Source organism: Mercenaria mercenaria, chromosome 6 (genome assembly GCF_021730395.1).
Source record: "Mercenaria mercenaria strain notata chromosome 6, MADL_Memer_1, whole genome shotgun sequence".
Lineage (NCBI taxonomy): Eukaryota > Metazoa > Mollusca > Bivalvia > Venerida > Veneridae > Mercenaria > Mercenaria mercenaria.
This window is the reverse complement of record NC_069366.1, coordinates 26,013,141-26,030,493: the sequence shown is the minus strand read 5'-3', so window position 1 is coordinate 26,030,493 and position 17,353 is coordinate 26,013,141. Positions and strand designations below refer to the sequence as shown.

General features: G+C 34.4%; 1 protein-coding gene across 1 annotated transcript; it reads left to right on the top strand.

Moving 5' to 3' along the window:
- Positions 1–12,367: 12,367 nt before the first annotated feature.
- LOC123549355 (toll-like receptor 2 type-2) lies at positions 12,368–15,411 on the top strand. Its single transcript, XM_045337382.2, has one exon. The coding sequence runs from the start codon at positions 12,441–12,443 to the stop codon at positions 14,973–14,975; it is 2,535 nt and encodes an 844-aa protein (XP_045193317.1). The 5' UTR covers positions 12,368–12,440; the 3' UTR covers positions 14,976–15,411.
- Positions 15,412–17,353: the final 1,942 nt, after the last annotated feature.

Here is a 17,353-nt window from a genome sequence, read left to right as displayed (position 1 = left end):
GCATATAAAATCAAAAACACTTTGAACATATCTATTCCAGGAATATCGCTGCTGATGTTTTATCTTCTAAGTCATTGAGAAATATGAAAAAAGAAAGGGAGATAAGCACTCTCCCTGTCTTACGCCAAGTGTACATATATATTCATCACTAAGTTCATTACAATATTTTACTCTTGTTTTTACTGATGTATACATTGAACGTATAATATTTAAAATTTGACCACGTATTCCAAGCTTAATCATTTTATACCATAAATTGTCTCTAACAATGTAATCAAAAGCCTTTGTGAAATCAATAAAAGCACAAAAGAGTTGTCTCTCATTATTAATCATATGGCTAATTAAACCATGTAGCACAAAAATGTTATCAACTGTACCCATACTCGGCCTAAAGCCTGCTTGTGCTTCTACGTATATACTGTATTTTTCTGCCCAACTAGATAATCTATTATTTGTTATGCGAAGCAAAGTTATACCTCTGAAATTATTGACATCATTTAAACAACCTTTCTTATGTAAAGGAATTACAAAACCCTCGGACCAACTTTGTGGGAAATAACATTTCATTAAAATTTTGTTAAATAGTAGAAGTAAAGAAGGGATAAGCACCTGTTTGCCGTGTATAATAATTTCATTAAATAACGCATCTGGCCCGCCACTTTTATCTGATTTGAGCTGGTTAATTGCTTTTGTTATTTCTAATTAACTTATTTGGATATTCAGTTCATCAAACATAATACTACATTCTTCTTTTTCATATCTCTCTATAAAATACATAACATCTTCATCTGGAGAATAAAAAGGATCTTCTGGGTCGTTCACTGACTTAAAATTTTGAGCAAAAATATATAACTGTACATTTGACCGCTTTATGCCTGCATTTTCTTTCAACATATTCCAGTATAGTTTTGCATTTTTGAATCTAGCTTCGGTAAGTTTCAAAGATTCAGCTTTCCCATAATCAAACCTACATTTTCCTTAAACATGTTTTATACTAAGATCTAGCATGAACTAAATTGACCCTATTTTCTCTCCTTCTCCTTCCAATTCTGTGTACTTTATGAAATGTGATGTCCTTTTGTATATTCATTTCCTTTTTAATGAATTCTGTCAGGGTTTCTTCTGTATTTTCATATTGACCTAACAACTTGTCATATTCATTCTATGAATAAAACGACTATCACGCCGTAGAATATCTATTTCCTTATGATGTATAGAAGAAAATGATTTGTGACATATGGGTCTAGTTTTTTTTCACCGGCTGAAGCGTTGCTCTTCTCTATTACAAAATGTCGGGAATATACAAAAATGTGAATTAAAAACGGGAAAGCAAACTAAAAGAAATTGCTATTAATCTTATAGCTTATTTGCGTTAAATAATGTTGTAATTATCTTTAAAACGTTATGCAATAAAGAAATAGTCCTGTATTAAATGAGTCGAAATAAAAGCATGATTTATGAGTTCTTAAGAGCTCGGTGACTAGTGCGCTGGCTTCATAAGCAAAAGGCCGTTGGTTCGAACCGGTACGCTGTCTGGATTATTCATATTAAGTTACGTTAAGTCGTTCAGATGTGACATTAAATCGAGGTCGCATGTAGTTTCTTTAACACACTGCACGTTAAAACATAGGTGGAAACATCTGAAATTAGAGTATCTTTTGTGTATTTTACTGTCCTCCAATACCTTAAATGTATCGTGACAGACATTCTTTTGAGAAACTGGAAGCGTCTTTTAAAACAATCTGCATACATACAAGATACAAGATACAAGATACTTTATTTTGAGTCGGTCTTATAAACATATAACATTAGCATTATGCTATTTTCCGACTATAAAACAAAAGACAATAAAGCAATTAAAAAACAAACAACCTGTAACTAAAAGATATTAAGTTAAGATGATACATTTAAGACATGTAAGACATTGTTAAAAACAAATATGACTGGCAATAAGCAGGATAAATAATATGACATTATGTTAACACATTTAATACAAAAGGAATAAAAGGAATAAGAGGCTTTAAAAGGCTAGCGAGCATGCTGACTAGCTGTATCTGACAATCAAAAGCTGACAAAAATGCAATGAATCAATGGGGCGCATGAATCGGGGTTCTTGAACACAAATATGCTGTTTGACAAGTGATTTACTTGTTTTGCGTCAGATCGACAGAGTTAAGTCACAAAGGGACTGTCCAGCAAGAAGATCCCTGTTGCATTGTTTCAGCACTAGTGACCACCTGGCTAGAACCACCGGCCTTCCGTAAGGAAGCTGGACAGAAGTCTCATATGATAGAATTTATATCCCATGCTAAGTTTCTAGCTCATAGCGGTGAGGGGCTAATTATTTGCAGTGAATGAGCAAAATCAACCATTCGGTCATGTAGAATAGGATGAAACAGATCCGAAGGAGACTAGAGAAAGTAATTTAAGAGTAAAAATTCTAATATGCTGATAACCCAGTGTAAGTTTTCACAATTGTGTGATAAGGTACACTTCAAAAGGGACCTCTTCATAGACACTGTATTTTCGGGACAGCCATGTTATTTGTTTTAAGCTTGGAGCTACAGCACTGTAGAAAACAGAGTATGCACTGAAGGAATCCACAGCCGCTAATCTCAAGTGTATAAGAAGGGTAAAGTAAAATTTTCAACACACGGGCACAGTATGTGTATAAAAACTTCGTGTTTATTACTGTTGTTTACTGAAGTTGATAATCGAACGAACTAACGACTACGATCTTCGTGCAAAATTTACTATACTTGTTGATTTTAACAAATACTTCCCTACATTGCACGATCTTTTCTGCGATTTTCGTTGAAACTTTGTTTCCTACTTCTGTTAACTTACAGAAAATAGTTCCAAAAAATAAATAAGGAACTTCACATTGTTTTACTCATTGTGTGTAAACATCCGTTACATGCGCTGACAGTAAATAGACGTAATGCCGGGCTTATATTAAATGCTTGGCCATGACATTACATAATAAGGTGACAAATGCAGTGTGGTTACTAAACGGACATTAAATGTGATGTCTTGGTCAAAAATGAGGTGCTGTACATGTGTGGTTAAGGAGGTTAACAAAGTTCATCATTTTTACTTTTTATAAGAATTATACTGTTGTCGTATAAACATAGTTCTAATACTAAGTTTGGTAAAAAAAAACAATCCTCCATAGTGCATGATCAGTATATTTATTAGTATTGTATTAGATAATATAGCTTCAACAAAAACAAAAACAACAACAATATCAAGTTTATAAGGTAAAATCGACCTAACAGAGTATGATTCCAGGGAACATTTTCAGGTGTCACCAGCATTTTGATCAAAACTGATTGTATTGATGTTTTTCACTGTCGTTAAAAAGGAATGAAAAAAAACGTAATCAACATGTCAATTTTAGGCTCGCCTTCACCAAAATCAAGCGGAGAAGACGTTAAAATAAATGGTATTAACTACTTGACTCAATATAAAACATATTGTATGTTACAAAGTTCGTTCTGTCAAATGGATATTTACCTTACCACTGCATGAGAGTTAACAACAAAGAAAAATATCAAACAGGGAATGCCACGCACCAAAAGCGCAGCCTCCTCAAAACGAACCCCCCGGCACGCAAACGCGTGCACCACACACCACACACACACACACACACACACACACACTCAAAGCTTACACATCAGGACAAAACGAACAACACACACACACACACTCAAAGCCAACACATAAGGACAAGACGAATAATAAGCATACACACACGCGCGCACACAAAGTCAACACACAAGGACAAAACGAACAAACAAAGGAATACAATGGGGCATGGCCTTGGAACGGTCAGTGGCAAAAACACCACTGGGGAGCTTAAACCGGTTTATGGTGCGCACCCAACCTCACTCTTACCCCCACCATGTTCCAAAGACATGGGACAGTGTAAATAAAAGTAATCCCCTCCAAGTGAATCTCTAACACACGTAATGGAAACAAAAAGGCCTGGCATGTAAAACACAAAAATGCTCGTGTATAAATATATAAAAAGCAAACCTTAAGAACCAAAAACGTATGTACTCAATGCCTTTTCAGAAGACAGAGCAACAAGAGAAACACCCTTAAGGGCCCGACGAAACAGGCAAGAAGACAAATATCAAAACAGTTTAGTCCTGGTAGCATTTAAAAACTGCTCATCATAGAGTCCTCCCCCTCTTCTGTCAGACGCAATCAAAGAGGGAAGCGTAGTGTCCAACTGTAAACGGGTTGAACACTAAACATGCGGTATGTCTCAAAACAGTTGGGTCGTAACCTCTTTTAATAAAACGTTTGATAATCTTTCCAAATACATTTGGAAAATTACCATGACCAAAGATCTTACGAAGTTTGTAAACCACATCCCCATAAAAAAACGGGTTTAGAATTGTTTTTAAGATCTTATAACGAACTCATATTACTAATATATTAGTAAAAACATACTGATGGCTGTATGGTAAGAAGCATCAGTATAAAATTTTAAGGTTTAGCAGTATATCACAAAACAACAGATTTTTAAGTAAATGCACAGCATCTTGACACACAACTTATCTGTCTAATACATGTTTTACTGTTCTGTCCCACGGAGTTGGATACTAAAATTATTCAAAATGAGTTGTCCCCCTGTAAATAAAAATGCCATTTGTAAAGAAATAAATGTAAACAATTGTCAAAAACGATGTATTACCTATTTATGTAAAGTTTAAACTCTCGCACGATGTTGAAATTGCATCAAATCGAAGACATGCAACAGCTTTTTAAAAATGGTGAGTTTTTAAAGGCGCTGAACTGTCCAGAAGTGTGGCCCCTTCTAGCAGTCCCTTTCCGGAATTCAATAAATATATGCGTAAATTGACAATGGCTTTGTTAAATAATATAAATGTTTTATACGCTATTAAATTTTCATGTAAAACAATGCTTTCTTTCTATGATTTGATGACGTTCGAACTTTTTTCTCTGAAACATGGACCTATACCTTAATGTACTTGATATTTTGAATCACGACAGTTGCTTCAGAGCAGTCACTATAATTATATTCTAAACCATGCATTTCAGAAAATATTGCAAGGTAGAACATCGGCCGGTAATACTCGAGTACGCATCAATTAACTTTCAGAAAACTTCCTGCTCGTGGGAAATTATTTCGGAGGAAATCTAAATTGAACAAAAACATCATTTAATTGTGGAAATGTTGAGAGAAAATCTGAACCTGAACAGCCTTTAAATTTTTTGGAAAGAATAAATTCTCCATTACCATATAAAGATATGATGAATGAGCGTAAACTTTGTTGGCAATTGTATTTAATATTTACAAATACTGTTACATACTACATTTACAGGAGATTTAAAGCTTAAATATAATTACACAGATAATCTCGTAATTATATCAGAACTGTTTAATGACAAAAAAGTAAGAGTAAAATCTATTTATACTTTTTGACATGTTATATTTTACAAGCATTATCAATGACCACCCAATTGCTTCACTGGGATAAAATAACAATGGAAACAGAAAAAAATGACGAAATAAAACAAAATTGATATTTGAGCCGTGCCATGAGAAAACCAACATAGTGGGTTTGCGACCAGCATGGATCCAGACCAGCCTGCGCATCCGCGCAGTCTGGTCAGGATCCATGCTGTTCGCTATTAAAGCCTATTGGACTTGGAGAAACTGTTAGCGAACAGCATGGAGCCTGACCAGACTGCGCGGATGCGCAGGCTGGTCTGGATCCATGCTGGTCGCAAACCCACTATGTTCGTTTTCTCATGGCACGGCTCATTTCTGAATGTGTCTGCTTGTGGGCATATTTGTTAATATTCACTTAACTTAGCTACTAACGTCCTTTCATTTACTGATCATTAAAAATACATGAGAATACAACCACTATTTCAGTGTTTTTACAAAGTAGCAGCTTCAGTTTTTATAATAGAAATCAATGATGATATTATGATTGATCTATGTCAAGCTGACTGGTATCATTTTGCACTTATTGTACGTGCATAACTATGACTATTTCTCTGTGTTGGTTATGGATTTGCTTCAATAAATAACTTCGAAGCATGTTTTGTTAAGGCTTGTTTATCAGTGTAGTTAAAATTAGTGTCGTCCTATGTATGATCTTCTCCGGTCTGCTCGTTACATTTTTTGCCTTAATTTTGTACATCCCTGACGTCATTTATCTTAATTTCAAAGTCTTGTTTTTCTTGTACACTTCTCTTCTGAACAGCATGCTAGTCACTTAAATTCTCTACATTATTTGTTTCTCTTTTATGATTTACATTAAAGTCACATATGTTGTACAGATGATTTATAAAATTGTGCTTGTTCAAGTGATTTGTTGCCTTAAACCCAACAAAACAAACAAAAAAACAAGTGATTTCATAATTGCCTTGTAATTGTTTCTTCATCCCCAGGCAAAAAAAAACTATTAAAAATGATCAGTTAATTATTTACATTTAAAGAAAGAACAACTATAATACATTATTTCTTATTTAACTGAGTTCAATATCCCTTGTCCAAGATAATTTAAGGAATTTTACTGTGTTGCCGTCCTGTTAATTCGAACTACACATAACCTGACATTGTTACCTTTTGTTGTTTACCTTAACAAATAAAGTGACCATTTGTATGCCGCTGCTTACCAATGCGAAAACCCTGATGATGATTATAACAATCTGACTAAAGTACATCTCCTATTACGCTACGCATAGGATCTGAAAACGACCTATTCATTGCCTCGTTCTGACGGCCCTTTCACTAGCCAATTAGAGCCTAGCTTACAACATCTTGCAAATCTACCTGTAGCATTGACTTTTGATATTTACAATTCTTATGTCGTAATGTATCAAATAGCCGGTTAGCTCAGTCGGTAGGCCACTTGCTTTGTAAGCGAGGGGTCCCGGGTTCGAGTCCTGGAATAACTGCATATTTTTCTTACTCTTTGACAATCGAACAAGTCGTCTGATTGGATAACATAAAAATAGCAATAATGGAAATCCAAAATATACAGAAGACGAATGTGAATGGGTCGTTCTCAGATCTTCGTTTAGAAGATCAAGCACTTTAGTCAGATTGATGATTATAATAATAATATTATTATTCTTAAATGAATGTAATACACATGTGTTCATAGCATAAAAAGACATGTATATTTATTCTTACCCTTTTATGAAAACAAATTCATTTTGCCAACAGTAACATGTTCGTTTCAAACAATCAAAAATAATTGACGTTCTTGTACAAAAGTATACTGGGCTGAATAAAAGGTAACGAGAGTACCGATTTTCGAAAAAGGCCGTTACTTAGTCATCGGAAACTGCAACCTGTGCGAACTTGAGTAGGAAATATTTGACAGGAAAGTGGTCTGTAAGTAGTTTTTATTACGTTCAAGTTCAGACGACTTTTGAATATGTTTAAAGTATGACTTATTTGATAAACTGCTGGGCGGGGGAATGATAGGCATATAAGGTTCTTCACATAGCTGCTAATGACAGTGTGTTTTTGGATGAATAGGAGTGTCCAGGTAACTTGGGATGAGGCTGTTTTGTGTTTTGTAAAACAATAGTAATTAATATCTTTCTGTCATGTATAGCTGTCACATTGACTGAGCACCTATGTATTTAACAGAACTGCTTACAGAGTATGTTCCTTATAAACAAGGGTTAAGATCGTCAGAAAATTCAGAGTATCATTATGTTGTTACATACAAGAAGTGCAAAACACTTTAAATGACAGAAGTTTCTGTACTATTGGTTCAAAACTGCGGAATGAACTGCCGTTAGAACTACGCAAAAGTAAATCACTTGATACATTCAAAAATATCTTAAGACACTGTATTTTAGAGACTTCGTGGCATTGTTTTAAATTTTTTGATAATTGTTTTATATGCGATAACAGCAGGAGTTAGTTTTTTAAATTTTTGTGAGTTTTTACATTTCATCATTTATATTATAAATGTTTGTTAAATTAAATGTACAGCGCCATTGAATATGTCATTGTATAGAAATAGGCTAATCAGTTTCAGTTTCTCTCACTTTAGTTCTGTATAAAAACTAGTTTTACTACAAAGTATGTTTTGTAATCCATGTAAATTTCTTTTGGAATTCATGTGAATTTCATCCAGAAATATACACAGAACGATAATATACACACTGCCTATTGTTCGTTTTAGCATCTTTCTATGTTTGCCGTGCCAATAGATTGAGTACAGGAATTTAATATATACAAAATACGCTGACATGAAAATACAATGATAGAAGTTTTGACATTTCACGTTCATACTCCATACAAATATCTTGACACATTTATTATATTGATAAAATATCCTCCGCACCATTAAATTTCTATTTCCTTATGACTCTCTTTGCCTATCATGAAGAAAATGTATTGTGACATATGATCTTTCACGACTACTGTTTGTATTTCGTGCAAAAGCAACTTGCAAAAGAGGTTACTTCGTGATAATATTATAAACAAACACATTCAAACTAAATGATCTCGATTTTTCGAATATTTTTCGAATAGAATTATTTATATTGTTTTGTTATTTATTATTCTATGATCTTTGGCACTATTCTCTTGACAATGAGTACATTATAGTAAATGAGCTCTGAAAGTGAAATTTATATATTTTAACCCATTGCCTCGAAAGAGTGATTTATCTGAGTATAAACTATCGTTGAAAAATGTAAACATTAGTCTAGATAAATATGAAAACACCGGACGCTTTGTTCATTTATTATTATTATATGACCGTAATGACTTCTTTAGTCGTTTTTTTTTATTAAATAGGCATGACCATTCCGCCACATAATTGGGTGAAAAAAAATATTGTGGTTACTAAAGAGACATTAAATATGATGTTATGATCAGAAATGAGGTGCGCTACATGTGTAGTTGAGCAGATAAACAACACTGGCCGTCTTTTTACTTTCTGTATTTGCCGTAGCCTCAAATAAAATGTTCATACAAGTCATGTAAGCAAAAAAATATAGTGTAGGTGTCAGTATTTTGGACAGAGAGATTCAGAACCAGTCATTTTGTCAAGGAAACCTTCAAGACTGTTATCTAAGATTAAATGGTGTTTAAGTCAAGTCGGACTGCACGAATGTAATTTTTTTCTATTGTCAAATGGAATGAAATATAAGGTTATCAACATAATACAGTAGACTAAATCTGGATATAGCGACTTACTGAATATATGGAAATTTGAAAATGGTGCATATTTTAGGCCTGCGTACACTAAAATCAAGCGGAGAAGTTGGTGATGTCAGCTCAATTAACGGTATCAAAAGAAAACACACTTTGTATATTACTAAGTTTGTAGCACAATAGTACTGAATGAAAATTAGGAGATTCGCGGTGATTCAAAATGTTATATTTTCTATTTTCTGGTCCTTTGAGATATGGTGTGTGTTCAATAACTGTATATTAGAATTCCGTTTGAGTCTGTGTTTCCGTGCGTGAGGTTTATTGCATTCGGGATTGCTTGATTGTAACAATAAATCCTGCAAGACAAAAACGGTTAATTTTATAGCGTCGTGGTTTTAATACTTTAAATAGCAAGAAAAATGCAGAAAAGGTAGTCACATAATGGCGGACTCAACTGTATAGTACACCATTAACTGCACATGGCAGATATCTGCTTGAATTTTCAAGGTAACGTAGGTCATACACCGCTATTACCATTTTTGGTCGAATATATTCTTTTGCCTTGTGATATTGTGCAATAGACAGAAGAGACTGCATGAATTGTTTTGCCTGCATGCGTACTCTCGGCCACACTAAACGGTAACATACGAATAACAATATCGCACTCAATAAACTATACAAGCCGAAGAGTCCGCCTGTCTTTGGTCCATCAGTATGTCTGAGATAGAACTAATCAAAACAAAACTTATTCAGAGTCAGTTCCAGTTCGAATTATTCATGGGTTTCTCAATAGTGTTTTGTTCTTTGGCGGAACTGCAAAAAGATAACTGACCGGCTTAAATTTTATGACATGTACGAGTTATCCATGACCCGTTTAATTAAAACTCTAAAATAGTCCGTAAAATCACATGCTGTAAAACATTGCAGTTTCTATTGAAATGAATAAGAGACAAGATACTGCAATTTGAAAACATAAGATTTCATCATAACAGAACCTGACATTTTACAAGATCATTTTGAAATTTTTTGAAGTTTTTTTTAACAGTTTGACTAGGGAAAGTATTTTCCCTTCACCATGCTAAGATAAACAAGTATATGGCATATGAATGCTTGAAAAAGTAATAAATTTTGCTTGATTGTATTAATAATTTGCGATGTTTAATGTTGTAATGGTGGCTAACTTCTACAATCTGTAAATATTAGCATTATTCAACCAACTTTCTAACTACGGATAATTTTGATAGGTTTGAAACCCCTTTTGAGAAGTAGAATTATTTCATAAGGGAGGATCATTTAGCTGTGGTTGGTGGTTTCCCGTACGATGAATTATGCTCAAAGTGGCACCACTATTAGAAATACAACAGAAACAAAAGAACGGTATGAACATTTTTTGTCAATTGTGTTTGATTAGCGGAGACAAATAATCACTTATTAAACTGTTTAAAAGACAGACGGACGGACTGACAGACAGAAAAGGGGCCGATAAGCATTCCTACATATGCCTTTCGGTACCGCGATGGGGTACAAAGAGACCTTACATAAATTTCGTTTAAAACACACTTAAGACATTTACACAGGCGGTTGAAAGAAGTTACCCTAATGCACCTGTACTATTTGTGCTTTTTACTGAAAGAAGAAGGCAACTTCTATCGTATTTATGCTTAGGCGCACGATGAAATCATTAACTTGTCAATATGACATGCATACATCCTGTTTACCTTTCATATTTTCTAAAACTTCTAAATAGTAAACAACCATAGAATATAACTATCCCAAAAGTAACGTACGTTTATGTTACATATAGAATAGAATAGAAATAAACTACGATTTGTCTTATTTTTGTAGTTTAATCAATGCTCCGAATTCACTTAATAATCATATCTAAATGCATTTTAATTAAATGTCATTTAACATTTTAATTGTTAGATATTATAGCTCAATAAATATATGACTGACTAATCCTTAACAGACAACGTCATTAACCGAAATTATTTCATATGTCGCCCTTTAAAAAGTAAAACAAAAAGCGTTAACATTTTATACACTAAAAGGTCTATACGGTATATTTCCTCATGTATTTCACAAGTCTACTCACGTTCCGCAACGTTACCGATACCTTCGCAGTCACGCAAATGATTTCAGCTATAAAACACTCAACGTGAGTGACGTCAGTACACCATAATTAATAGTTTTTTTTCTGAATACGTATTAAATCAATGAAGACATTTTATTTTTTTACATTTCGTTGTTTACGTTTCATTTCATTTTCGCCTCGCGCTAAACATTCAATGAAAAAGACTAAAAACATTTTACATGGAAGATAACAAAGTATTGGCGAAAAAACAGATATGGCCCCGAGAGAAATAAGTTACGAAAAGTTCAAACACTTCCAAGTATTTTAAATAATCATAATACTTTACCCTTATCCTGTTAATTTTCTATAATGAACTTGTCCAACCTTCCATTTTGACAGTACCATTAACTGTTGAAAGGGGTGCATACAAAAAAAGATACTGACTGAATGACGAACAGTGCAGATCATGATCAGACTGCACGGGTGTGAAGGTGATCATAACCTGCACTGATCACGAAGGCAGAATCAGTTGTGTCCAACATGATAAGGGTTAAAATACAAAAACATAGTTACCCTTTCAACACTTATCATGCTGGACACGATTGATTCTGCCTTTGCGACCAGTGTAGTTCATGATAGCCTGCACGTCCGTGCAGTCTAATCAAGATCTGTACTGTTCGCCATTCAATCAGTATGTTTTTGACAAGCACCCTTTTAAACAATAAATGCTACTGTCCAAATTGAAAGATGGACAAGTTCATTATAGAAATTTAGCAGGGTAGGGGTTAACTATCTTTAGGTTTCTGTTAACTATAGTTTAGCCTTGAATCGTTCTCCATAAACAACATGTCCTGTCCCCTTAAGCCTCTTAACATAACATACAATATACGATTTAATTATTCTACAACAGCAATAGAGCTTCTATGTATTTTAACCTGGAAATCAGCTATTACATAAATAATTACCTGTATAATGTATAAATTATCATTACGTAATGAAAAACTGAACTTTTCAATTTAAGAAGTTCATTTTAAAGTTGACAGATATCGCTAATAAGCCTGTGGACAACAAAACGAGCGCGTATCACCTACGTGAATAGCCTACGGCACGTTAGCGACATAATTAATGATTCATACCGTAGTTAACGTGAACTAATTTATAAGATGATATTACATTTATAAACACATTTACAAAATGACAGTGGTGAAATACAGATGGATATTTGGAGTAATTTGTGTCAGTTTTTTTTGTGACGTATTTGGAATAGAAACAGGCACTTCTTTAGGCAGGAATGTGGATTCTAGTAATGAACAGGGACTTAGTTCTGAAAGTTTTATGGATAATATGACCAGAAAGAATGGGACAACAGAAAACCAAAGTTCGGATAGTTCTGTCACTACAAATGACGTCACACACGGTTCTACAATCACTCCTAATATAGGAGAAAGTATGAAAATGCAGAATAACACCACAAGTCGTCTGTCGAAAACTACACGTAAATACAAATTACCTCAAAGCTGGTCTAATTTCTGTACAGTAGCTGAGGATGAAATTTATGAGTCAGAATTTACCCCAAAGACAAACTTGACCTCTATAAAATGTATTATAGACAGCGAAAATTCGGGTATATGGACAATTGTAGACCTAAGAAAAAACTTTGAACTTTACAAGGACCTAAACTTGAATTTCAGTGTGGAGATTGAATGTCTTTCAAGGGCCAATATTTCACTCTCTTGGCCATTTAAGGTAAACAGTTTATTTGTGTTGAAAGTACAAGGCTGTATGATTCTAGATTTTCTAGCAGAACAGAACGAAGAGGTTATAGAAACAACTCCTGACAGTCTGCGGACGGTTCGATTGTGGAACACAATGAATACTGTGTTATTATCAAGGCTGATGGAAACTACCAGCAATATCAGAAATGTGAAGAAAGAGTTTGATTGTATACATGTCGAAACAATTGAGGAAATATCAACTAGGAATGTAAGCTTCGATTTTATAATAGACAATGAATTACTCTTAACACAGCTGTTGGAGCGCGGTCAAGACTTTGTATTAAACACTCGGCGCATCCCTCATGTATGCGACTATCCGCATCTACGAGTCCTGGATGAAAGCAGCAGCGACAGCAGATCCCTCTATCACATGGATTTAATGACAGACAACGCCATTTACGAAGCGCTTCGAATATACAATGCATCTCATACATATATCAAAGTACTAAAAGATCAGTATTTACAATGGTCAATGACATTTCCAAATCTTGAAATGCTGGACCTGTCCCATAATGATATATCAAAATTGTATCGTTTTGCTCTGCCGTTGCACACAAGTTTGGATATTGTTACAACCATAGACCTAACGTATAATCGTATTTCTACAATCACTGTAGCTGACCTAGAAAGATTCAAACAGATGCCAATGGTGTTCTTCGACCTTAGACACAATCCTATTGATTGCAACTGCTCTGACACGCTTGAAGAATTAATACGATATATTAAAGATGAAAAACATTTACAAATATCAAATTTATCGGACTATAGTTATATCGAAAATTTAGCATGCAAAAACCCAGAGAATCTAGAAGGCATGACTCTGAAATCTTTGACAACGGATATGATTTGCGAATCTAAAGTACAAACGGAATATTTTTTAGTTCCGATTATTTGTTTAAGTGCCGCTATTGTCGTTCTGGCTTTATTGTTGTTTACGGTTTTACGATTCAGACAGGAAATTACCATAATTTTGTTTACACGCTTCAACATAATAATACCTTGTCAGACGAGAGAAAATTACGATTCGGAGAAGAAATATGACGCATTCGTGAGTTATAGCAGTAACGAAGAGGAATATGTAGAAAAGCTTTTTGAAGACCTTGAGAAACAACCAGACGACAAATCGCGCCCGTCATTTAAGTTTTGCATGCACCATCGCGACTTTGTTCCCGGAAGAACTATATTTGATAACGTCACTTTCTCTGTAGAGTCAAGCAGACATACTATTATTTTGTTGTCAAATCACTTCATAAAAAGTGAATATTGTCTTTACGAGTTTCAAGAAGCTTTCCGTCAAAGTATCATGGAAAAGAGGCGCCACCTAGTGATTATTATGATGGAAGATATTCCTGAAGAGAAATTACCACGTGATCTTAGACGATGTGTGAAGACATTTACTTACATCAGAAAAGATGATTTTCTGTTTACAGAAAGGCTAATTTTTGCTCTGTCTATCAAACATAGAGGTAAAACTGTCTTGAAAAGTAAAACTAATACTTCTGAAAAGGACAAATCCGACCACAGCATCGACATCTACACAAAAAGCAAACCTGTCAAGAGCGAAAATAACATCGAAGGACTAATTTCTCCAAAAAATAGAATCCATTTAGAGACAGAATTAAAACAATCCGAAATTGAAGGAAACCAGGCGTTTAAAACTATTATGTCTGATCATATTGAATTCAGAGATCCATCTAAAAGTAAAAATATAGAAAGACAAAACAAGTACAGAAAAAACGGCGATAAGCTGAACCTCTCTATTAAACATACCAATGACTTTAATCTTAGTCCTGTTGAAAGAAAACTAAATAATAAAGATCTTGAATATGACAGAAGTTTGTCGCTGATCTCTCAGGATACCGGATACGGAAGTGACATGGGTTCTATCTGTGAAAGGCTTTCACCGGAAGTGGCTGTCGACATAGAGGCGTTCCCAGATGAAGTCATTTGCTAAAATATTTGAATGAGTTCTTTACGCAAAGTTTGTAATTACTTATGTAGATTAAGTAATATACTTGCAAATTAAGGCGAACTTTAAAACAAAATATGAAAGCTTATTTGCAATTCAATATATATATTTGTGTGTTGTAGATAAATAGAAATTAAAGCTGAAACAAATGTCACTTAGGAAATATGTCATGTAAAAAATCATCTTGCAAGTATCATCTGGTATTCTGTAGATAAATTTACGAATGTGCTTGTTATAACATATTTCTTACGTTTGTTTATTTCATCTGATTGCAATATACAACTTTTCCCACATACGCGGAAATTCTCTGTAGAATATAATTTTTCCCCGATACACTGAAATTATCTACCAGATATATAACTTTTCCCAGATACGTTGACATTATCTTCCCAATATATAAATTTTCCCGGATACATTGTCATTATGTGCCGGATACTAGTATATTACTTTTACAAGTCACGCTGAAATCACCTGCCTTTAGTAAATTTAGCAATGTATTCATATTTTCCTACCTATTATCATCATGTACTCTATATGTTCAGGCTAAAATTAGAAATAAAATAAATATCTGAATAACACGAAATATTCTGCCATGATTCTTGAGAGGTCTTTTCTTTTTTTTTTTTTTTTTTTTTTTTTTTTTTTTTGCTCTTTTATGTATATATCCTATGGCTTAACTGTTGAAAAAGAAATTTGATTCTATATAAGCAACCATTAGTATAGAAATCGATGTACTTTCATAGTCATGATTACACTCTTCTTTGTATAAAGCTATATAGTGCACTGGGGCCCTGGCGGGGCGTGGTTTCGCGACTTCCTTATTCACTGGCTAACTACCTTACACTGTAATCACTGTAGCTCTACCTATTTTTGCTCGTTTTTTTTTTTGAGATTACCATTATTTGCATAAGCCAGAGATTAACTCCGCCCCGCCCGGTCGAATAAAACGCACTATATAATGTTAGAAAAATAAGTATGCCAGAAGATCCTTTGGAAGCACAGAATGCAACGCCGACCCAGTTTGATTAGGTCTGTTCTTGAGAGTTAACATGCCGATTCTTACTTACAACATAAAAACTTTATCTCGGGTTTATAATCGTAAGATACTAATGCAGTCCTGGATAAGAGACCAGCAAAACGCTTGAAATACTTGAATATTTAAATAAACCTTCGTAAAGATTTTAATTTAACAACTTGTCGCTGACTTATCTAAAACGAAGGATGCAAAACGAAATATTATTGATATTTCTTTATTCACATGCATGTAATACATTATAATGCAGATCAAAAAGCAGTGTCTAAAGTTGTCCCTCTTGGTATAATCAAGTATCCCATCCATTTTCAAAATCAAAACGTCGTTATCGCAATCCGTAGCACCGGCTTCAGCAGAATATCATTGTACATGGCAAGGACTCCATGATATACAGCCTAAAGGACTTACTACAAACTAAACAACACCGAGTCTGGTACAGAAAGACACTTTTAGGGTCGCCAAATGGCACTTTAAAAGGACTGTCCTGATAGTAAGCAAAACATTGACAAATTTGGTTTGACCACAGTCAATAAAAATTTATATGCAGGTTAGACCTCATCGTATATTAAGTGGGTGAGATATGATACTGCATACACTTACTGCGCCTGTGGTTTGACTGAGTCTGTTCATGAGAGGATCATGCATGTTACAGCCGTTTGAACTGTCCTTTTTGCCTGGTCTTAATGGTGTCGATATTTTCTTTCAGTAATATATCGATGGTTCAACGCAACACTACGCTAACTATATTGATTTATATAGGGGAAAACATAGTTTAGTTTTTCATGGAATAGTCGATATGACGGCGTTTTTTCTGTTATATTCGGCATAATTTGAGTCGTGCCATGAGAAAACCAACATAATGGGTTTGCGACCAGCATGGATCCAGACCAGCCTGCGCATCCGCGCAGTCTGGTCAGGATCCATGCTGTTCGCTTTTAAAGCCTACTGCAATTAGAGAAACCATCAGCGAACAGCATGGATCCTGACCAGACTGCGCGGATGCGCAGGCTGGTCTGGATCCATGCTGGTCGCACACCCACTATGTTGGTTTTCTCATGACACGGCTCATTTAAGTTCTCTATCTTTAAGGTATTAGATGCCTAATAGTAATGTTTACAAAATGGCATTTGCTTGGTATATTCTTAAAGGTGACCGTGTTTCGCACTGTTTTGCATTTTTAAACAACTTTTACCGTGCCGTTTTTTTATAAATTTTGTATAACTTATGGTATCTCCTCAAGCTCAAGTACAGACACATTTCAAAGTGATGGCCACTATCCAAAACGTTTCCAGAGAACTCATTATACCATTAATTTTGATAAAAGAGACAT